General features: G+C 51.1%; 1 protein-coding gene across 1 annotated transcript; it reads left to right on the top strand.

Annotated features, from left to right (window-relative positions):
• Positions 1–23744, top strand: tbc1d9 (TBC1 domain family, member 9 (with GRAM domain)). The gene is made up of 21 exons (XM_029258894.1): positions 1–550; positions 7326–7436; positions 8448–8566; positions 9067–9295; positions 9984–10245; positions 10495–10702; positions 11168–11374; positions 11932–12114; positions 12255–12405; positions 14337–14551; positions 14676–14793; positions 15223–15508; positions 16388–16517; positions 16628–16726; positions 16821–16889; positions 17016–17256; positions 17336–17401; positions 20304–20390; positions 20482–20550; positions 21277–21380; positions 21680–23744. Exons 1-21 carry the CDS (start codon positions 430–432, stop codon positions 22418–22420), a joined length of 3816 nt encoding a protein of 1271 aa, XP_029114727.1. The 5' UTR covers positions 1–429; the 3' UTR covers positions 22421–23744.
• Positions 23745–24214: the final 470 nt, after the last annotated feature.

The raw sequence follows: 24214 nt of genomic DNA, 5'->3' as shown, positions 1-24214 counted from the left end.
GAGAGAGAGCGAGAGAAACGGAGAGAGCGCGTGCACGAAGAAAGGGTAGCAGCCAGCGGATTCGTCGCGCTCGCGGCTCCGTCCTGATCCGCGGAATTCTCCTCCGAGCGCGAGGCGCGCGGCGCGCGATGGGAGCCTCGCACCTCGTGCAAACCGCGAGACGGCCGTGCGCGTGGAAGTTATAGGAACGGCGCATCTCTCTCTCGCTATCACCATCACCATCATCATCGCCACTATCGCACCGTTCGATCGGCGCGCGCTTTGTCATGCACCGCGCATTCCTGCGCGGGCCGTGTTAATGTTGTAAACAATCGAATCCGAGCGGCCCGGGGCTCCTTCACTCGCGCCGTCATAATCACTCACTCACTCACTCACTGGCGTTAGTGATTGCGCGCGCGCGGGGTTGATGCGCTGTGGGCGCGAGCGACGATGTGGGTGAACCCGGAGGAGGTGCTGCTGGCCAGCGCGCTGTGGATCACGGAGAGGGCGAATCCCTTCTTCATCCTGCAGAAGAGGAAGGGCCACGGCGACGGCGGAGGCGGCCTCGCGGGTGAGCGCGTCCGGCGTCGCTTCTCGGGCTCGCGGGTCACGTGGTGGCGAGAAGCCAGCCGGTACCGGTCGGTGTCGGTAAGACTGAGTGGCTTCGGACGCTCGGTCGGTGCCTTTATGATCTACAATGTGTGAATCTGGCTGGGCTCTCAACTTTTTCCACCATCATGATGATCATCGCTCTTCATCTGTGTTTGGTGCCAAAGTGATGAATTCGGAGTTGATCTGTTCTGAAACACCCTTCTATGGCATGCTGTGTGCACATTCAATTATTATTATTATTATTATTATTATTAGTCTTTATCTGACTCCTTTTGTCCAAGGCTACTTAGATAGCTTTACACTGATTTACTCATGTATACGGCAGGGTCTTCCTCCTGGATCCCTCCGTTGTTCGTACCTTGATCAGGGCCGGGATTTGAACCAGCAACCTTTGTAAGGTGACTCTCCTAACCACTGCCCCACCTGCTGGCCCCATGTGTACAGCAAGGAACAGTTTTTACTGCTGTAACTGATGTGCGTCTGCATCGGATAATCAAACTTAGGCATGTGGTGGAACCTCCGACGCGGGCATTTGCATAAGTGAGATGAAAACAGTGCGCCACAGCTTTTTTTTTCTTTTTTTTTTTTTTTTTTTACATTATGAGCTGTAAAAATCACTGCCTGCTGTTCTCCACTCACTGACACGTGAGGATCACACTGTCCACGGATGTGTGGGGGAACGTATCGTGCGTGCATCGCCCATCTGCGTTTGGGGCCGTGGACCGGCGCGATTCACCATCTCCGGTGCTCCGGCAGGTCGCGTCCAAACTCAAGTACCTCGGAGAGGCGAATGCCGGGAGGCCACACGATGATGTCGACGACGGCGTCTCGCTACCGCTTCAATGAGAAGGCGACGGCACGGTCGCGCACGCTGCACGTGAAAGGCTCTTATTTTTTCCACGACCCAATATATGCTGAATCATTTTCTTTCTTGGATCCGGTAGAGATTCTGATGCTGCTGCTGCTGGTCCGAATGAGTGATTTTTTGCATTTCGGTGTTCGATGCCTGCCATCCGTCAGAGATAAGGACGAGTTCGCGTGGCAGTCCGCGGGGATTAGGAGATGTACTTGTCCGAATCCACAGGACCTAAGTGAAGAAGACCTTCGGGTTAGGTTTCCAGGCCGTTATTTTGAAAGCAAGCATTTTCCTTCGGCTGCGGTGGGACGCCGGTAGGACCGCGTTCCCTGTCCCGTCTGTCCTACTTTGCTGTAGCTGGTATAAAAACGGTCGTTCCGTTTGATGATTGTCGTCTCGGCATCGTCTGGTGTGATGGTGGTGTATCGCAACCGCCATCCCAGCCCTTCTTCCTCTCCCGGACTTTTTATTGTGAGCGCGACCCCCCGTCTCCGGGGCGAGCGCGGCAGGGGCTGGCGATGATGTCATCGTTATGTAAATGCGGAGCAGGCTTCTCCGAGTGCCAGTTGGCACTATGGGGAGAGCAGAGACACTCGGGGATGTGGCAGGGCCCGCTGCCTGCCCACAAGGATTCTGGGAGATCTGGTCCCCTGGAGTGCTCTATTTTGGCCCCGTTTTATGTTTCCTGAGTGGCAGAAGGGAAGTGACATCAGTCGCGGTTCTTTTTGCATCTCTGAAACCTGGGTGTCGCCGACAAGCTTGTGCAGCTTCTCCTTGTGAAATGAAATATATGTTGCCCTCTAATTCCTCCCACACACAAACACCCACGGCATCGCAGCACCGCTGATGTTGTTTAATTGCTTAGAAGATGCTTTTATCCAAAGCACTTTCATCCATTTACGCTGCCCAATACTGCGCCCGACCTTTGCGGGAGAAGTGCGCGGTTGAATTGATGGAGGGCACTGGCAAGTGCCTTTGTCCGTCTAAAGAGATGAACCTGCGGTCCAGCTCCTTAACCACACCGCTGTCTCCTGCCCCCTAGTGGTGGTGTTGTTACAGTTATTGACTTAGCTCATACTTTTCTCCAAAGAAACGACGTTAAGGTTACAATTATTTACTCATTTATACAGCTGGGTAGTTTTTACTGGGGCAATTTAGGGTAAGTACCTGGCTCAAAGGTACAACAGTTGGAGTTGGGGATCAAACGTGTAACCGTGGGATCCAAAGGCAGTAACCCTAACCGCTACATTACCAGCTTTCCCTCTCATTGAGTGCCATCGAGTCAACGTCAAATCTCGGTGACGACTTAGTGTCTCTGGACACTTCTGTCCTCCGCTTGTTTAAAGGGGTGTGTCCATAGTCGCTGTGATTGAGTCCATCAATCCATCCAGGTTGCTGCTCGTCTCCTTCGTTTTTTTTTAAAATTCTCCCAAGTGCTGCGTTTGCTTCGAGGGAATCCAATATTCTCATGACGTGTCCAGAGTAGAGTGACCTCAGTCTCATCGTTTGCTCTTCCAGCCAGAGTTCTTGCTTGATTTGACCCAACATCCACCTGCTTGTTCTCCTGACCATCCCCGGTGTCCATAAAACATTCCTCCGCCACAGTCCGAAGGAGTCCACCTTTCTACGATCCGTTCTTTTTTTGTTCTGTTTTGCCCTGCTTTCTCATCCCTTTCTCATCCTGGTAGCGTTATGCAAATTACCATTGCGTGAACGATTATAACCCTGTAATGAATTCTGCAGAAAAGGAAAATCGGAGAAGTTCTTTTGTTGTCGGAAAAGGTACGATCCTTTATTTATCCGACTCCTTGTCCACGGCAACTTGCGGTGTTTGAGAAGCAACTTTACAACGATATACCCATTTATACAGCGGGGTGTTTTTACTGTACCCAATCGGGCTATTTACCGTGGTCAAGGGTACTACAGCAGGTGCAGGAGTTCAAACCAGGGACCTTCAGATTAGAAGGTGACAGCCCTAACCGCTGGCATGTTTTTGAGGTCTCCAATTTAGTGTTACTTTGCTGAGCGAAGTTTACCAGCCTGGTGAGAACATGGGGGCAGCTGTACCAGGACCAAAGGTCACTTGGACCCCCATCTTCTGGTTTTGGATAACCTCTGCTCACTGCTGTCTGATCCTCTCTCCCATCCTCTCTATGATTCATCCCTCTCTTTGATGCCAAGCAGCTCTCATTTCAACAAAGGTTGTTTAAAAAAAAAAAGAAAAGCCTTGCAACCGTTATTCCAGCAGGTGGACCTTAGATTCTTCATCACTTGTGTTAGAGAGCACCTAGTTGCAGATGTAAGTAGAAGTCGTTGTAACATTTATTATAAAACCTCACTGCAAGAGAGTGAACAGAGGATACTGACAACAGAAAAAGTCACTGAACAGAATGACAAAAAAAAAAAAAAAATCATATGATGCTGATGAACATTTGAACCGAAAACACGGGAGGTTCTTCTCCGAATGAAGATGCCCCACTCAGCCTGCGTATTCAGGAAGGAGATGTAAATCAGAAGAGGCAAACTATAATGCTGTATTGGGATGTGTGTGTGTGTGTGTGTGTGCGTGTGTGTGTGTGTGTGTGTGCGTGCGCGCGCACTGCTTGGATTCGTGTCCTTTTTGGACGTGTTCGAGCAGAGAGCATTATGGGATTAGTGCTATTAATACACGTTTGCTCCGTTGCGCTCGACGTCAAAGCGCGCGTCCCATGTTCTCGCGTTTCTTACCGCGTTTTGTAACCTCTCCCACATTTGGGTTTATGCTTATTCATCCAGCAGGTGCTTTTCCCCAAAGCCACTTACAGGTTATGAATGCGCTTTGGAATGAAATGGGTCGTCGACACGGCAAACGGGTAGAGCGAGTACAGCCACGCTCGAGAGGTTCCGGCGAAAAGGGGGGCGGTAACAGCGTAGCCTAGTTGGATGCTCGTGGCTTCCAGTTCCACCCTCAGATCTCGACTAATTAGCATACTAATGAAGATAATGTGGCCGACTGCGAGTCTTGCGTTCCTGCGAGAACCTCGGGATCGCATAAAAACGCTCAAGGGGATGCGGAGCAAACATGTATGCGGCCGTGCTGGTCTAGCCAGTCGGACGGGAACTTGGCGTACCGAACACATGGGTTTGAGACTTTAGATGGAAAAGTGGGGTGGGTGGATGGGTGGGGGGTGTTTCACAACTGAGAGGTCGGGCTTGGAAAGAAAGGTCGATGCTTCCGGAACGAAAGGTGCGGGTTGCGGAGAGGACTGAATCCGGTGAAGGGAAACCAAGTTCCGGAATGTTCGGGGGGATCTGCAGCAAGTCGTACGCCGGCGGACCACACGTGTGGTCTGGTGACACGTGTGGGTAACGCAGCCATTAGGGAGTCACGCCAGCCCACGTGTGTTCGCGGTGCCGGGCAAACGGCCGTATCTCCCGCACTGCCCAAACAGCAGGGGGCGGTACGGAAAAGGATGACTTCCGCCGTTCCGCTGGGAATACAGTCCATACCCCTAAGCCTCTTAGGTCCCGAGTGGAAATCGGGTCTCGGTGCTGCAAGCTTGTATAACGGAATTGCTGAGTTGGCTGGTGGCTACAGGGGATTACCGGGTACCCGGTTCTGAAGGGTCGCGGTCGCAAAATTTTACTCTTAGCTTTTAACCATAGCTTTGTACCTACAGGATCTTAAAGAAGTCGGCATGCATTTGAAAGCTCTTGGTTTGGCAGTCAGGGGGTGCGGTGGTGCAGCGGGTTTGGCCTGTGCCTGCTCTCTGGCGGGTCTAGGGTTCGAGTCCCGCTTGGGGTGCCTTGTGATGGACTGGCGTCCCGTCCTGGGTGTGTCCCCAGGTTAGGGGGCGTGTTGCCGGGTTAGGCTCCGGTTTGCCGCGACCCCGCTTGGGACAAGCGGTTTCAGACACTGTGTGTGTGTGTTTGGAAGCCCTGTTCTGGATGGTTATACTATAATATTTTAAGGTACCTTTTTTAATACAGATATGAATATTAATAGGACACCATGCAGTGTAGTGGTTAGAACTCCTGCCAAAAATCTGGACCCAGCTTTATATCCAACCTCCTGAAGAACTCTTGATCACGGTACTTTCCCTGAATTGATAGAGTAATAATTACCTTGCTGTATAAATGGGTAACTCATTGCAAGTAGCGTAACACTCTACGTACAGCGAGTCGCGTTCGGCAAAAGTGTCAGACGCACGAGTGACTGTAGCGGCTTTGTTTCTCTCAGCGGGGTCCTGCTGCGTGTCACTTTTATTGCACTAAATGAGTAAAAGTGACGGTAACTGGGTTTTTTTTGTGTCGTCTGAGGTTTTGTTGTAGCTGTCTTCAGTTGCAAACGTGCACTTTCTGTGCAACTTGTCACAGTTTTATTTAGCCGCCCCGTTGGGATACTCCCTCGTGGTTACCGTGGTAAACTTCACTGTTGGTCGTACACCTCTTTACTTTTGTCGCAGTCAAGTGACATAAGGCTAGATGTGGTAATATATAGACCAAAAACACACACACACACACAGTGGAAAGTTTAGGGTCACAGTTCACCCAAAGCACATGTTTTTGCACTGTAAGAGGAAACCAGAGCACCCAGAGGAAATTCACATGAACCCATGGAGAACATCCAACTCCCTGCAGACTGAGCTTTTGGTTCGAACCCAACAGTACAATGTAGCTCAGCACAATTAACCAGTGAATCAACTGGTCAATAATTCAGATTGTTTTCCAGGCGAAGCCGCGATGTAATGAGCCTGACGCCGTTGGATTGTGGGACCTTAATGGCTGCGTTGCTGCGCTCTGATCCCAGCAAGTGTTTGCACCCCTTTCCGACAGGCCCGGTAGCTGTTTAAAATTTCATCTTGTTCCACCGTTTAAAAAAAGAAACTTTTGTTCCAGAGCGTCAGGGATGCTGCTGTGAAATAACGATAGCGCGCAGAGAAGAAAGAGCCCCTTTCCGACAACGTGCAAAATCGGGCGAGCGTTAAAATCGCGTGGGCTGGATCCGCTTTGCCTTTCCGAAGAGCAATCCTCGGGCGGTCGGGGGTCTTTCTAACAGCGCTGCGAGAAGTTGTGCACCTGGCAAACCGTACTGTTGTACAGTCCTTCTTTAATTGTTGTTCTTGCGCTTATGAATGTGATCCTGTGCCAGTTTGATAGTGCAGTGGTTTCTGCCGAAGTGCCAAGAGGCGGGAATGTCCACCTCCCCCCAAGATATGCGAAATCATATCCTGCCATCTTCATTAGACATGTTTTGGCACGTTAGAAAGGCTTGCTGCATCTCCTGGTCCTCTGTTTACGTGTGGATACGGAAACTGCTCCTTCCTCCAGATCGGAGCCTCTCCTGATCTCCTCCGCGTCGGGTCTCCGAGGGGGTCGTCTCGCTAAGTGCTGTCAAGCGGTCCTCTTCCAGCCCCGCAGACAGGAGAGCTCCGAGGCCCTAGAACGTGCATACATCCCCCAGTCGACACCTTCTGTAAGGACTAAGGATCCCAGGTGCCTTTGTGTCGCTATGATGCGAGCTTGCACATGGCCGGATGGGATGCTTTGGTTGTCATTCCTGAGTGGGTTTATTTATGTGGCCCGACTTTCCTATCTAGTTGTGTAAAAGTCAGTGGAATATGTGTGGTATAAGGGGTCAGTGCGATTAAGAAACCCCGCTACTCTGCTGGACCTCCCTAGTCACCACTGGCTCTTTTCCAGCCAGCCTTGCAATCTGGTGGTTCTTACAACCTCTTACTTCCTTTTACTGTGCTGTCAGAATGTATAATCCAAGTACTCATATTCTCAGATGGAGAAATGCATCCATACACGAGAACTCCTAAGTACGCCTTTTAACTCCGACGGCGGTGTTTCTTAGGGTTAGCAGATGATTCAACTCTGACTCGTTCTCTCGCAGGTTTGCTGGTAGGGACTCTCGACGTGGTGCTCGACTCCAGTGCCCGGGTTGCCCCGTACAGAATCCTTTACCAGACGCCAGACTCTCTGGTATATTGGACTATCGCCCACGGTGAGTACCACTTCGGCCCCACTCCCTGACATCCTTCCCGTTTCATAACAGTTTCCTAATGCCAGCCATGACCACACATCAGTTTTAAAAGAGAAAAAGAATCCAAAAACCCTGAATGTGAGAGAAGATATCCATCTGGCCTCTGTTAAAGCAGTTTGTGTGTGTGTGTGTATCTGAGTATGTTTGGCCTTGAGCCTGTGAAACCTTATTGACAGCATGGAGTGTTTTTTTCCCAGCTTTTAGACCGTGCCCGGGGTACAGAATGATCTCCCTGGTGTTGTAATTTCGCAAAAATGTAATACTCAGTAACAGCAGTCGCTATTGTATCTGAAACATGTCCTGGTATAAATCAGGAGGCACAGAGAGCAGATGTGTGTGATGTGAAATTCTATACTCAAGCTCTTACATTATTTATTTTTGAGAAGCGTGCTGAGCTAGAACCCCTACCATTTGACTGCTTTATTGGATTACGGTGGGAATTGAGGGTCGGCGTCTCTGGGCTGGGTGTGGGAGGGCCCCGTTTCTCTCCAGATGAATTTTTCTACCTTCCTTTGGATAGAGATTGCGGGGAGGAGGCAGACAGGATGCCTGTCTGTAATGGAGGTGCAGGGATGAGCCATTTCTGAGGTGTACAAATGTCAGCTGAACGCCACAGAGATGCAGAGCAGTGTCTGCTCATAATACACAGCGTACAGTTTCAGGGAGGGAGGTCAAGACCTTCATTACTGGTTTGGTGGTGGTAGGAGCATAATGCCATGGGGCTGAGGGATTTTCTTTTTTTAACGTTGGTTTGTTGCTTTCTCCTTGTTTTCAATTAAAGACAAGACATAACCAGTTTGCCCCAGAAAATGAAAACCTTGACAAAGGAGGTGTGGGGGAACAAGGTGTTCTTCTTGGCTGAGCTTTGGGCACTGCTGCCAGGTCCTTGTGAGCGTTCACCTGTTGCCAAAAACCACCGGAGTCTGTCTGCAGCCTGGCTAAAGCTCTGTCTCTGCTCACCTCCGCCCAAAGGGAGCTCTAGGAAGGAGATCACAGAAAACTGGGAGTGGCTGGAGCAGAATTTGCTGCAGACGCTGTCCATCTTTGAGAACGAGAATGACATCACCACCTTCGTCAAAGGGAAGGTGCAGGTTCGTATGCCGCCGTGCCGTGTTCCGTACGCTGCCACCTTCACCGTTGTACGTCTCTGCCCACGAGCCTGATTTACAGAGACTTACATGCTAGTTAATCTTTCTGAAATGAACCCCCTAATCCTTGTTAATCTACGGTCATGTGGAGCCCTTTGTTCGGGGAAAACCCGGATAACGGTCCCAGCCCCTCTCTCAGCTGTTTATGCTAACAAAATTGCGAGCGCTGTTGTAACTTTAGCATCCTGTTGGCTGAGCTGGGGTCTCATAAGTCTAGCAAGTGGCCCTTTAATTACCAAACACTTCGCTCGGGGGTGCCTGGGTACAACTTATCCCCTCGGTCGTTTAAATAAAGTCACACAAAGCTTCGGTTGTGAAATCCCTGCTCAGCCTGCCGTTCCGGGGACGGTAAAAGGCCACTCGGAATGAATAAACTGAAAGAGCAGTACGTGATGCGAAGATACTGTTATTTTAAGAAAAAGGTCGTTTTGTTCTTTTGGCAGGGAATCATAGCAGAGTACAACAAGAACCATGACGTCAAGGAGGACGACGACACGGACAAGTTCAAGGAGGCCATTGCGCGGTTCCGCAAGCTCTTCGGCATGCCCGACGAGGAGAAGCTGGTCAACTACTACTCGTGCAGCTACTGGAAGGGCAAGGTGCCCCGGCAGGGCTGGCTCTACCTGAGCATCAACCACCTGTGCTTCTACTCCTACCTGCTGGGGAAAGAAGGTGAGTCTGACACCTCAGTCCTGGGAGTTGGGTAGGAGCTCACTGGAGCCATCTCACCCCTTGAGCCATAAAAAAGCGGATTTACCGTTTTCGGACATCATAGTCAATATTTATGTGTATCTCAGTCATCCATTGGGTAAATATAAGGATAATATGAACATAAATGTGTTTTGTTTTAACCTTTATATAGCTGATGCTTTTCTCCAAGGTGACTTATAATGGGAGGTTTGTACAATAAGGTACTTGGTCATCCATTTAGACAGCTGGGTAATGTTTACTGGAGCACCGATCGGTACCTTGCTCAAAGGGACTCGGGGGTCGGGACTCGGGTGGTGGCTCTAACTACTGCAACATCCGCTGCCCCAATTACGTGTCGCAGATTCCTGGTCCTCCTTTCCATTGCTTGATCCTCATGAATGATCTGATTCCCTTGAGTAAAACCCAAGTTTTGGCTGCTAAATTCACCTTTTCGCAGGACATAAAAGGAATTTATAATTCCAACGTGGCCTTTTTCTCCATGACCTTCTTTAAAGTATTCACGAGCACCGAGTAAGCGTCACTTGCAAATGCCGTGTAGCCTTCATAGGCGACCTTGTCAAAGCAGGGCGAATGTGGTCGCGTGCTACGTTTCCTTTTGAAACATTAAGATGTTTCGGTCTAATTGGAAACTGTCCCCTGCTCACGTCAGCCAAGCTGGTCATTCGATGGGCCGACATCACGCAGCTGGAGAAGAACGCCACCCTGCTGCTGCCGGACATTATCAAAGTGAGCACCCGATCAAGCGAGCACATTTTCTCTGTCTTCCTCAACATTGGCGAGACCTTCAAGCTGATGGAGCAGCTGGCCAACATTGCCATGAGACAGCTGCTGGACAACAAGGGCTTTGAGCAGGATCGCTCGCTGCCCAAGCTCAAGAGGAAGTCCCCCAAGAAAGTGTCGGCGCTCAAAAGGTCAGCTGCTTGTCCTTGGTGTTCGTGTTGCGTCGTTTATCTGACCTTCAGGCACCTTTTTTTTTTTTTCATGGCTGGGAAACTTGATCTCAAGTGGAATAAGGTTCAATCATAATTAAGCAAGATGCCTTCCATGAGTCTGCTCCCTTAACAAGGCTGAGTTATGACTCCATTTTGCCTAGAGGAGCTTCTCCCAGATCATCCCATAAAGCACTAAATTTTTTAAAACTTCATTTGAATTTTTAACAGGGACCTCGATGCCAGAGCCAAGAGCGAGCGCTACAGGGCGCTCTTCCGGCTGCCCAAGGACGAAAAACTGGATGGGCACACAGACTGCACCCTGTGGACCCCCTTCAACAAGACACACATCCTGGGCCAGATGTTCGTCTCCACCAACTACATCTGCTTCACTAGCAAGGAGGAGACGCTCTGCAGCCTCATCATCCCCTTGCGGGAGGTGAGCGCGCCGCCTCGGTTCCCTGTCACTTGACCTCGGTTCCCAGTCAGAAAAAAGGAGAGGTCGACGCCCGTGTTTACGAACGCAGCGGAGGCTGGGGCAGGAGGTGAAGGAGACTATTAAGCATGTCCCAGCAGAGCTGTTGTGCTCTCCTGAGGTCGATGCTACGGTTGCCAAGCAACGCTGTATTCCAGATAGACATGTTTATTGCATCTTTTAGAGCTGCGGCATCTGTCGGAGTTTATTAAGAAGTGGGGTGTATGTGACGTTCTTTTTTTAGCTCTTAGATGTACACTGATCCGGCAGATGTCTAACCTTGATGTTTGATTTATCACATAGTCTCATCGCTTTTAACGGAATTGATAAGCAGTCTTTCGCGCTTGATTTCACGTGGCCTCCATAAATGCTCGTATCATTTTTCCTCTTCCTGTGTGTGACTTTGAGGGTCTCCGTGTCTTTGTCCAGGTGACAATAGTAGAAAAGGCTGACAGCTGCAGCGTGCTGCCCAGCCCCTTGTCCATCAGTACCAAAAACAGGATGACGTTCCTCTTCGCCAACCTCAAAGACCGGGACTTCCTGGTGCAGAGGATTTCAGACTTCCTGCAGCAGACCACGTCCCGGATCTACTTTGAGCGGGAGATCACCGGGAGCCTGAACAGCTCTGACGACGAGGTGGGTTCCGGCGGCAGAGCGAGCCTCCATCGCCAGTTCCGTGGTCACGACTGACCATTTAATTCATGGATTTACATTTACATTTATTCGTTCGTCAGACGCTTTTGCTATGCAGCGATGCGCAACTCGGAGTAAACAAAAGTGCATCAACGAGCGGCAAAGAGCTTGAAATGCAGACACTTGATCATCGAAGCAGTCCGTTTGTCCGGTGGCACCGTTTCTGCCCGTGTACCTTACTCCACTTGCTGCCTATAGGATTGGCAAGAAATACAAAGAAGACTGTGACGCATGGTGGCGTGTAAATTTATCGAGCTGACTAGGGAGAAGTGGGTCCAAAAGAGTTGTGTTTTGAGACCCTTGCTGATCAATGTTGAAAGGGATTCAGCAGCTCTGAGGGGCAGACAGAGCTTATTCTAGCACAAAAGTGAGAACCGGTGGACTTTTGGGTTTGGCTGCCTTGTGACTGGGATGTTTGAATCAGGACAGAGGCTGGGGTCCTCCTGGAAGGATGGTCCTCGTTAATATGGGATTGCGACTCTGCTGCCGTTCCCTTCCAGGTGTACTCCCACCAGGGCAGCCTGCTCTCCTGCAGCCCCCAGCGCAGCCCCCAGCGCAGCCTGGGCTCCGAGACCGAGGGGGAGCGCCAGTTCAACCTCAACGACAACAGCGTGCCCACCGCCACCCAGGCGCTCATGACTATGTACCGCCGCAGGTCCCCGGAAGAGTTCAACCCCAAACTGGTAATGCCCCCACCCCACCCCCAGCATGTGGCCATCGGGCGATGATGCCGTCCGTACAGGCTGTGCAAATCATGCTTTCTTAGGTGTAAAATCAGCTCTCACTTCAGCGCTGCTTTGCTGTGCCGTGTCTCCCGCCGCAGGCGAAGGAGTTCCTCAAGGAGCAGGCGTGGAAGAACCACTTTGCGGAGTACGGCCAGGGTGTGTGCATGTACCGCACGGAGAAGACCAAGGACCTGGTCCTCAAGGGAATCCCGGAGAGCATGAGGGGCGATCTGTGGCTGCTTTTCTCCGGTGAGCTCCCCGCCCAGTAGCAGGAGCAAACTCCATAGGGCTGCTGGGACTTGGAAAGCACAGCTAACGCTTACGGCACAGTTCCATACGGCCAGCAGGAGGCGTAGCGGTTCGAGACCCCGACCTTTGCAGTTGAAGGACCCGGGTCAGAATCTTGCTGTTGTAGTACCCTTAATTGAGGTACTTACCATGAATTGATAGAGTAAAAATTAGCAGCTGTATAAATGGGTAAATCAGTGTAAGTAGCTTAGTTTTTTCTGTCCACGATGTGGGAAAGCTGCGATGGACGTGAGAAATATTTTGCTTATCGAACAACCCAAGTTTTTTGTGGCGTTGACGACGTCCGGAACGCAGCTGCATGAATTCGGGCGTTCCGAAGGGCACGTGGAAGTAGCCGAGGGTCAGCGGGCCGTGGCTGCCGTCCCCCCCGCACCTCTCGTTGTCACAGGGCGACCATCCGTCTGCTCCGAGAGCAGCTTTCTGCGAGGAAGTTGTGTTGTGCCGTACGTGTCGCGATCCACGCCCTCCCGTGGCACGCGCCGGCTCCACCCGTCCATCTACCTGCAACCCTGCGATCGGCCTCAGCGACCTCTCGCTCCGTCTCCAGGACGGGTGACACCAGCATCACAGAGCTCCTCATTTTTCATTCCGCCGCATCATTTCATTGTTTCACGTTACGTTCCGTTATTGCATCACCGCTTCTTAAGCGATGGGATACGAGAAGCTTGCGATTCCGCCCTATATTTATGTCTGCATGTAAATGAAGACGTTCCGCTTAAATACCCTGCTCACGGACGCGGTAAAGCCCTTGCGTGGGATTTATTGTCAGCATTGCTGTTTGTTTATTTTGCTGCCACTTTTCTCCAAAGCAGCTCACGGTGGTATAGTTGCGTACCAAGTGTCTTGTAATTATTTGCCTATTTATACAGCATGGTCACTTTTGCTAGATCATTTAGGGATAAGAACCTTGATGAAGGGCACTAAAGCAGGAGGTGGGATTTGAACCCATGACCTTCTTGTTAGAAAGCAGCAGCTATAAACACTAACTGCTATGCCGCCTATTGCCGTGATTTAATTTTGAGTATTTCAGGCTCAAGTCGGGGATTTGAGCAAACGTAGCTCCCGCTGTCCTCCTGGAGTGCTTCCCCCAGCGAGCTTGCGGCCGTTACGCCCCTATTGCCCCTCGCGTGAGCGCACCTCTGATTCTCAGGCTAGCGGTGAGCTGACTGGGCGCCCAGAGGAGTCGTCGGCGCGGGGCACCGTTGGGGCTGGAGTAGGGGATCCGGGTTCTTCCTCTCCCTGGCGACGCTTAGTGCGATGCGGTGTCTCTCGCTCCTCCTCTGGGAAACGGGCAGCGATGTTGAAGATTATATTTTTGAACACCGCCCCACTTCCCATTGGCTCCCCTTTTCCGAGTAAGCGCCTCCTCTTCACCGTCGCCGTGGTCCCTGCGCATCTTGTCCGAGTCGAGATGCGCTTAACCCTCCGCCGATCCCCCCCAACGCTGAACTTTTTGGGACATGTGCTTCCGCCCCTAAATCCGCGCAGAGAAAAGTGTCAGCAAAATGTACAAACGTGAAGGTCCTTTAGCAGGAGCAGAGCGTTCGAACCCGGGGCCTTCTTTGAGCACTACGGCACCCGCTGACCCCGTTGATCCAGCGTCCTCTGTTCCGTCATCACTTGTTCAAGGAAGACGATGAACCCCGGCCAAGATGATGAACTTATCGTTGTCAAGCATCGGATCTTTGTCCGGGCTAAACCGATTTGCCGATATCCGGAAGCTCTTCCGCTCCGGCACGCTAAGAAAGGGTCTGTGTGTGGGAGACCCGTCCTCCCGTAGTGGCCGTTGTGTCGGGGACGGGTACTCGGTGCACCGTGGCCTTTTGGCGTGCGGACGCCACGCTCACGGCCGTCCCTGGCGTCCCCCGCAGGTGCCGTCAACGAGATGGCTACGCACCCCGGTTACTACGAGGAGCTGGTGGAGAAGTCCATGGGGCGCTGCAGCCTGGCCACGGAGGAGATCGAGCGCGACCTGCACCGCTCCCTGCCGGAGCACCCGGCCTTCCAGAACGAGATGGGCATCGCCGCCCTGAGACGGGTGCTCACCGCCTACGCCTTCCGCAACCCCAACATCGGCTACTGCCAGGTGAGCCGCCGTGGTCCCTCTCGCCTAAAAACGATGTCGTCCCATGTGTGCCGATGACAACCTGGCGGGATCAGCCTGCTGCGTTCACGCCCCCATCGCCCGTCTCTCCCTCGCATCTCCTCAGGCCATGAACATCGTGACATCGGTGCTCTTGCTCTACGCCAAGGAGGAGGAGGCCTTCTGGCTGCTCGTAGCGCTGTGCGAGCGGATGCTGCCCGACTACTACAACACCAGGGTGGTCGGTGAGTGCCGCCGCAGCCAGGCTTTTACATGGGAGGCAGAGCTAGAGCTCATCGTCTGTGTGACAATTAGCGTTTATCAGCATCGGCACGCTGGCTTTGGCTCAGGGTTCGATGCTAGAAGGTCACCTTTCATCGACGTCGTCCGTGACGCCGACCGTCTACTGCCCGATTACTTTACTTAATGATTATTATATGATGATGTAATGCTTGAATTGCATTTTTCTGGAGACGCAGCGATGAGATGCTGGGACATTTACATTTACTTTCGGGAACCTCCGGAGAACTGGCAGTCAAGCAATAAGAAAAATGATGAAATAATATTAAAATAACTGATTCCAGAACATTAGAAAGGATCACAGCTACTGTGGAGCAGGTTTATGGTTTGTGGTGGTAAGAAGGAATCTATGGCGTGCCTCTCTATGTGCTCAGGAGCGCTGGTGGACCAGGGCGTGTTCGAGGAGCTTGCCCGCGACCACGTGCCCCAGCTCTATGACTGCATGCAGGACCTGGGGGTCATCTCCACCATCTCGCTGTCCTGGTTCCTCACGCTCTTCCTCAGCGTGATGCCCTTTGAGAGTGCCGTCGTGGTGGTCGACTGCTTCTTCTACGAAGGCGTCAAGGTCATCTTCCAGCTGGCCCTTTCCGTGCTGGACGCCAACATCGAGAAGCTGCTCAACTGCAAGGACGATGGCGAAGCCATGACCGTCCTGGGGAGGTGGGAACTACATTTGGATCCATCAGATGGTTCCCTCGGTCTCATAAGATCCGTACAACAAGTCCTTGACTTACAACATATGCGACTTATGATATATGCAATTTGCGACAATGGTCCATGTAGCCTTATTATATTACGTTCAAGTCTCGATGGTTGTAACGTCTGATGATGACCCCTCAGGGTCTCAGCTGGTCTTGTCTAGCAGCACTTGTGTTTCATTTATAAAACCTCTCGTTTGCGCTTGCCTTTAAGTTGCTTTTCATTTACACTGTCTAGCGACATGTTGAGTGCTGAGCAGAAAAAGCCAAAGACGATAGATTTAGAAATGACTGGAAATGATCGTGCGGCATGAAAATATAATGTACTGTACCTATTTTTTAACACGAATTTGTGAAATGAGTTAAAAAAAAGCAATATTACACAATGTAACAGTAGTGCATGTTCATTGTTTCGATATCCTATCAGTTTATATAATGCAGCATAAGAGGACAAGTGGATTACGGCGGTTCAACTCACGACCAGGTCGTTGGAACGGAATCCCGTCGTAAATCAATGTCCGCCTGTAGATGCTTTCATTCATATTTCTAAAGCGACACAGCTGAACCCACCGTGCTCCAAATGAAAAATCCGGTTTTTTGTTTTCTATTCCATCATCATATCCTCTTTTTGGTGGTTTTTTTTTTTTTTTCTCTCAGCCTTGAGCCATGCGACAAAGTGTCTCCCGTTGTAGCAGCACTTTCGAAAACACTTTTCCCACTTTTTACACTCGTTCGAGGCATGAAAATTGCGGCAAAATCGACGCTCGTCGTGTGAACGGCAGTCGCAGAATGACTTCCACGCTGCATTGTGGGTAACTGGTCCGCACGCTGCGTCCCGCAGGTACCTGGACAGCGTGACGAACAAGGACAGCACCTTGCCGCCCATCCCCCACTTGCACTCGCTTCTCACGGACGACGGGGAGCCCCACCCCGAGGTGGACATCTTCAAGTTGGTCCGCAGCTCCTATGAGGTGTGAGACCCCCTGCCGTTGTCCTCGCAACCTCTCTCTGTACCTTAGAGTATGATTTTCACTCTTCCTCGGTTCATAACTCCCTCACGTTGCGTATGAACCTCTGACAGAAATTTGGCACCATCCGGGCGGACGTCATCGAGCAGATGCGCTTCAAGCAGAGGCTGAGAGTCATACAAACCATCGAGGACACAACAAAGCGCAACGTGGTAAAGGGCTCGAGAGCGAAACCGTCTCGCGTCACTTATAAGGACGTAAACTCGAGCGGTATCAACTGGATTCGTTTTGGCTCTGTTCCGGCAGGTCCGCACCATCGTTACCGAAACGGCGTTCACCATCGACGAGCTGGAGGAGCTCTTCGTCCTCTTCAAGGTGAGCACGTAGGGAGAACGTTGCGCCTCTCTGAGGTGTCCTCCGCCGTGGAGCTCCGCCGACGCCGTCCGCACGGAACGGTATCGTAGGCTCCGGTTTTTAACCGTGACGTTTTCAACACCGCAGGCCGAACACCTGACCAGCTGCTACTGGGGTGGCACAAGCAACCCCACGGACCGGCACGACCCGAGCCTACCCTACCTGGAGCAGTACCGCATCGACTTGGAGCAGTTCAAGGGCCTCTTCGGCCTGCTCTTCCCCTGGGCCTGCGGGGCGCACTCGGACACGCTTGCCCTGCGCTTCTTCCGCCTCCTGGACCACAACGGCGACGCCCTCATCAACTTCCGGGAGTTCGTCACCGGGCTGAGTACGACTCCGGGTCCCAGGCTGGGGATGGGGTCAGTAAAAAGAGTCGCGTCTCTAACGACAGACTCCTCCACCCGCAGGCATCGTCTGCCACGGAGACCTGACGGAGAAACTCAAACTGCTGTACAAGATGCACGTGTTGCCGGGTAAGCGAGTCTCCGATTGGTCCTGAGCCGTGATGTCATACATATATATGAATTAATTTAGCCGACGCGTTCCTCCAAAGCGAACTGCAACGATAAGCTACTTTTACTGATCAGCCATTAATACAGCTTGGTCAATTTTACTGCAACTATTCACTGTAAGTACTTTGGATTCGAACCTGGGTCCCCCAACCACCACGCCACCTGTTGCCCCACCACGAAGGGGCTCCATGTGTCGCCACCCCGTCCCTTTGGCGTCCGGCCCAGCGGCGGCTCTGTGGCACAGAGAGCAGAACTGAGAATCGGCCGTCGGCTTCGTTTGGCCTCTTTTGCTCAGGAGGTTTCCTACTGCGTTGTTCTTTGTGCTTGGCTGGTCATGTGGAAGAGCCGCACTTCCTCTCCCAGGGTCGGCACCGTGCTCGGCTTCTTCGCGTGAAGAGGAGCGGCGAGACAGGAACGGGCGTGTTTTGAAAATAAAGTAAAAAATAAAAGCAGAAACACTACTCTGAATTTATGTGTGGAAATTTTTCTAGGAGGGGTCCTCAGCTTTCTTTAGACTCTTAAAGGGGGCGTGGCCTAGCGCGCTTTGCGCGCATATGCGCCGGCTTTGCCATCACCTGCACGCACGCAGATGGAGCGGGATGCCGGACCGCGCAGGAGACACTGCCGTCAGAGGCGAGGACGACACCGTGTGTGTGGAGCGCGGTGAACGCTGTGCACTGCTTGGTGCAAATCCCAAAGCATTTGGGAGCTTGATCACCATAGAAACCATTTTAATTATTTCCAGTAAGTCGTGTTCGGGGAATCTGTAAAGGTCAGGGATTAGAGAAGGTGGCATGAAGTTTGCTGTGAACGTCCGTGGGACGAATTTAAAGGCGGGGGCGTTAACAAGGCTGTGTACTTAACCATCTCCAGGCCAACTCAGACGTTTGCCTTATTTTTTTTTTTTAATTGTTTTACGTTTACATGTATTTAGTTAGCTGATGCTTTTCTCCAAAGTGATTTACAATTGAATTGAATTGGATTGAATTGAAGACTTTATTTTCATTGTACTGCTGTGCAATACAACAGAATTACCGTGGTACTCCCTGAGTTCTTTAGACAGCAATATGAAAGACGACACTTAAATATAAAAATAAAATGTAACAGTTTAAACGGGGGGGCGTGGTGGCAGAGTGGGTTGGACCAGGTCCTGCTTTCCAGTGGGTCTAGGGTTCGAGTCCCGCTTGGGGCGCCTAGCGACTGCCTGGCGTCTCGTCCTGGGTGTGTTCCTCCCCCCCCCCAGCCTTGTGCCCTGTGTTGCTGGGTTAGGCTCCGGCTCCCCGCAACCCCGGGTAGGACAAGCGGTTCCAGATAATGTGTGTGTGAGTTTAAACAGATAACACAGTAAATAAATAAATACAGTATAATACAATAAAAATTAAGCAGCATTCAGCTGTTTCACAGCTCTGGGGAAGAAGCTGTTTTTCATTCTTGGGGTGTGTGAGCGAATTGTCCTGTATCGCCTTGCAGAGGGGACCAGTTTAGAGAGGCGGTGTGCAGGGTGAGTGGAGTCCCTCGTCATTTTGGAGGCTCCGCTCTGACATCTGGACAGATAGAGGTCCTCGACTGCCGGTAGCTGTGTACCAGTGAGGTTCTGAGCCGTCCCGATGACCCGTTGCAGAGCCTTCCGTTCTTCTTTTGCGCAACTGGCGTCCCGTGCCGTAATGCAGCACATCTGTACATTGGTAGAAATTCACGAGAAGATCCTGGGCCGGTCTCGCTCTCCTCCGTCTTCTCAAGAAATAGAGGCGTTGTTCTATCTTTCCAATGACAGTAGAGGTGTGTGTGGCCCGAGAGACATCTTCTGTAATGTTCACGCCCAGGAATCTGAAACTGGGGACTCTCTCTACAGCCTTGTGATTTATGAGCTCAGTTCTCCTTTTCTTCCTGAAGTCCACCACAATCTCCTTTGTCTTCCTGGTCTTAAGAATGAGACTGTTGGCAGAGCACCAGGCTGTCAGGTTTCATACCTCATCCCTGTATGCGGTTAAATCAATGACTGGCATATCATCTTTAGCCTTCACGATGGTGCTTGTTGCATGGGCAGGTAGACAGTCATGGGTGAAGAGTGCATGCAGCAGGGGACTCGACACACATCCCTGCAGAACACCAGCATTCAGGGTGAGAGCGGAGGATGTGTGCTTTCCTAAGCAAACGTTCTGGGGACAGTTGGCCATTGGAAGTCCAGGGTCCACCTACAGAGGGCTGTGCTTAGGCCTAGGTTCTGGAGTTTGGACACCGGTGCGTTGGGAATGACCGTGTTTAAGGGCAAACTGAAGTCAACAACCCTTACAGTGTTAGGCTACTTAACAATTATTTACCCATTTATACAGCTGAGTATTTTTACTGGAGTAATTCAGGGTGGGGTGCGGTGGCGCAGTGGGTTGGACCGCAGTCCTGCTCTCCGGTGGGTCTGGGGTTCGAGTCCCGCTTGGGGTGCCTTGCGATGGACTGGCGTCCTGTCCTGGGTGTGTCCCCTCCCCCTCCGGCCTTACGCCCTGTGTTACCGGGTAGGCTCCGGTTCCCCATGACCCCATATGGGACAAGCGGTTCTGAAAATGTGTGTGTGTGTGTGTGTGTAATTCAGGGTGCGTACGTTGCTCAGGGATACTAAGCTGGAGATGAGACTTGAACCTGCGACTTTTGGGTCCAAAGGCAGCAGAACTAACCGCTATGCCACCACCAGCTTGCCTGTTTAAATAAATATTAAAGATTCATTTTTTTAATACAATTTTTAATTTGATTAATATGCTCTATGATAATGAGTGGATGATTTTTATCAAGGGAAGAAAGAAGCAGTCTCTCTTTCTGCCACACGGCATGCTGGGTATCCTAACCGCTGTTCTCTGTGTCTTTCTCGCAGAGCTGTCCCATGAGCAGGAGGAGCCCGACTCCGCCTTCGAGGCTACCCAGTACTTCTTCGAGGACATCACCCCGGAGACCTCCCACGGTGAGCATGCGGTTCGCGGCGGTTTGTGACCGTCGCCGTCGGCAACACGTTAAAGGTCCTTCACGCGGTGACTCTCGTTCTGCATCATCAGGACTCGAGTGCCGGACCAAGGGTGACAAAGAGGACGGTTTCGTACGAGTCACCTTCAAGAATGAAAGAGGTACGCGCCGCACATCCCGACACCATGCGTCTGCGCTCCAGTGCGGTTAAAGCACCCGGACACTGACTGCGCGACCAGCAGATTCTCAGTCCTTCGAGGCTTTTTCTCAAACTGAAGGTTAATGGAATTGACTCTCATTTTAGATAAATTATGGACAAATCATGGATTGTTTGAAATGTAGTTGGTTTAATCTGCTGTGCATGAAAATGCCTTTTCGGAGTTTCTCCTTTTCCAGTTCGGTTTCCTAACGACACGATTTATCTTTCTTGTCGTCGGTCGAGATATTAAATGATTGCAAATGGGACGAAAAATATTATTCAGAGATTCTGTTGCAGAATGTCTCGGGGCTGTGTGAAAAAGAAGGAATTGGGAAGAAATGTGATATTTAAAGCTTTAGTTTAAACTTTTCCAGGGTCGCCTGTGATACGGTGTTACAGGTGTTTCGAACCAGACCTGCAGCTGCAGGGTGTTTCTGTCTGCAGGGTGTGTGTATTCTAGTTATATTTGATATATGATCTATATTGAGATCATACATGCTGTTACCAACCATCCATCAGGGTAGTCCTTGTACTGGCCCCCCGGTTCGAGTATTTTTGCCCTCTTTGAAGCTCATGTTAAACACCGTAAAGGAGCTGTTGTGACTTGTGCCCCCTAATGGTACAAAGCGGTACTGCACCACCTCCTGCTGGTGAACCTTGGCCTCGTGTTTAACCCCCCCGTGAGCAGCCAGGAAGATACACACCCCTGACTATCGGACTTACCTGAGGCTGTGGAACCAAGAAACCCGATCCAAGCTGGAGAACATGAAGGAGCTGCCCAAACTGAACCAGGTAAGTCCTGAGCCAGGCTTGCCAGCTGGTCCTTGGGGTCCAGCAGGACCTTAATAATCCTCCAGCCTGGTTAGATGGAGGAGTAGAAGGGCTGTCAGCTGGCTGTGATAATTTTACCCAGATGGTAAAACAGAGTGTTTGTAATAATAACGTTGAGCGAATTCCAGTCGTTCAAGTCTTGTTCTCATGTTGGGTGATTCGGTACTGAAGGAATCTGATCCCTGTGTGTGTGTGTGTGTGTGTGTGTGTGTGTGTGTGTGTGTGTGTGTGTGTGTGTCGGGTGTTGCGGTCTCTCCCAGGGCCAGTTCATCGAGCTCTGTAAGACTCTCTACAACATGTTCAGCGAGGACCCCAGAGAGCAGGAGCTGTACCACGCCACGGCTACGGTCACCAGTCTGCTGCTGGAGATGGGCGAGGTGGGAAAGCTCTTCAACAGCCTCGGCGGCAAGGAGGAGGACGAGGAGGACGAGGACGACGAGGACGAGAGCCACAGGGCCGGGAGCATGCCTCGGCACAGAGGACGAGGCGACCCCTTCCTCCAGGGGCTCGTGCCGGAGCCGGAGGCGGGAGAGGGGGGTCGGGCGGGTCCGCGAGGCCCGGCGACGGACGACGTCAAGCTGGAGGACGGGTCTCCGAAGGAGGCGGGTCTGTCCTCTGCCATGCTCACCTCGGATGAGGAGGCCAAGGACGACACCTCCATGTCCTCCTACTCGGTGCTCAGCGCCGGCTCGCACGAGCTGGAGGACAAGCTGCAGTGCGAGGACATCGCCGACGACACGGTGCTGGTGCGCAGCGACCACGGCAACGCCAACGGCAGCGGTGACCACGGCAACGGGCTCTCGCACAGCAGCAGCCTGGACAAGGACTGGGCCATCACCTTCGAGCAGTTCCTGGCCTCGGTGCTCACGGAGCAGGCGCTGGTGCTCTACTTCGAGAAACCCGTGGATGTGATGGCGCGAATCACCAACGCCAAGAACGCGCACAAGGTGGGGCGGCCCCTCGTCTCCACCAGCGACTACGAGATCTCGCTGTCCGGCTGAGCCCCGTCCTGCGGGAGGAAACCAAAACGAGGACATTAGTTTGTGTAAATCTGCAGTGTTCTTTGGGTGGTAGGAGCGTAGTTCATATAGTTCATACCCAGTTCAGCCCATTAATTTGTGTATAATAATAATAATGATGATGATGATGATAATATGTAATAATATCACTTTGAAAATCTCAAACATTGTATTTTATCAAGAGGGGAAACAGCAGTTTTATTCTTAGACTGTTAATAGAGTTTTATTCTGTCTGAAGGGGCTCCGTTGCTGACGCGCTGTAAACGGGGGAGGTCGCTGGGTTTTCCAGGAACGAACGGCAAACGTTACTCGCACCAGGGTGCAGGACCGCGACGTGACCGTGGGCCACCGTTGCGGTTGACCGCGAAACCAAACCTTGGAAGCGAATGGCAAAATGAAGTTCACGCCCACTTCTCGTGATCGAAAATTAATAAATTGAATTTTTTTTTTTCAAATTCCATTTGTTAAATTCCAATAAAATAATTTACAAAATATAATAGACAAACAATACAGACAACACAGGAGTAGCAAAGTAAATAAATAGTACGGATAATATCGTTTGTGTCCTGGCGCCAGTCCCCGGTTGACAGTGACGTGTTGCTATGGTTACGGCTGCACAATGTTGCACGTGTATGTGACTGCAGTTCCGATGTATGGGAAAAAGTGCAGAAGGTGTCGAGGTATGGCAAAATGATCTTGTGTCTCATGGCAAGAGGAGTTTTTTCTAATGATCCGATTGGCCGACAGAAAACACGGTTCTCTACCGCCGGTCCACAAGTATTGGAGAGGCTTGCTGTACTTTATATGGATTTGTGTGCAATGCTAATAACTTCCTTGATCATGTTAAACAATGTATCCTGTTATTGTGTCCTACACTTACTGTCTAGAAGAGAAAAACTACGTAAAGATCTTAAAGGGATGCTCAACGCTGTATCTTACGTGTTCTCCTGTGATTTAACAACATGCTATTTAACATGCACTCACTTTGCACGCGGTCTATGTACTAGATGCATAACTTAAACATTATACCAGTTAACCTTTGGCACCTGCACTTTGGGTATCATTTTTTTCTGTTTGTAGGCGGATTACACCTATCTTCTGTTTTAATCAAACCTCATTTTAACCAGTTTTTGCTTGGGGTATCTGCGTCATATTTTATTCAGTCTGTACATCCTGCTGATTTTTTTTTTTTTTTTTACTTCTCTCCTGAAAGCTGCTGTTTTAAATCTGTTCCTTTGTGAATAGTTTGAATGTCATTATTTATGGTTTTCACTACTTTAGCGTATTAAAAATGTGGAATGAACGACTCAGTGCCACATATGCAAAATCGGGTGTCGGTGTCGTCCTTCGTTCTCAGCGTGAGACGTCTTCTCCTTGGTGGTGCATATTTTATGCCACAGTTCTCCTTTGTTAGCTGAAACCTCAGGTCAGGTGGGTAAAACCTGCAAAAAGTGTCAGCCAGCTGAAGATCTTGCATAGACTGAGGCTGCCAGTTAATCCCACATGCACCTACCATGGATGACTTGTGCATCTGAACGGCCAGCAGGTGGCGCGGTGGTTAGAGCCACCACCTTGTGCTCGAAGGAGCCATGTTTAATTAGCACCTCCTGCTGTAGTACCCTTGATCGAAATACTTACCATACGGGGTCGTGGGGACCCAGAGCCTAACCTGGCAACTCAGGGCATAAGGCTGGAGCGGGAGGGGACACACCCAGGACAGGATGCCAGTCCATTGCAAGGCACCCCAAGCAGAACAGGACCCAGTCCAACTTACTG

This window comes from Scleropages formosus, chromosome 16, assembly GCF_900964775.1.
Source record: "Scleropages formosus chromosome 16, fSclFor1.1, whole genome shotgun sequence".
NCBI lineage: Eukaryota > Metazoa > Chordata > Actinopteri > Osteoglossiformes > Osteoglossidae > Scleropages > Scleropages formosus.
The sequence above is the reverse complement of the archived record's forward strand: the minus strand, read 5'-3'. Positions and strand labels throughout refer to the sequence as shown.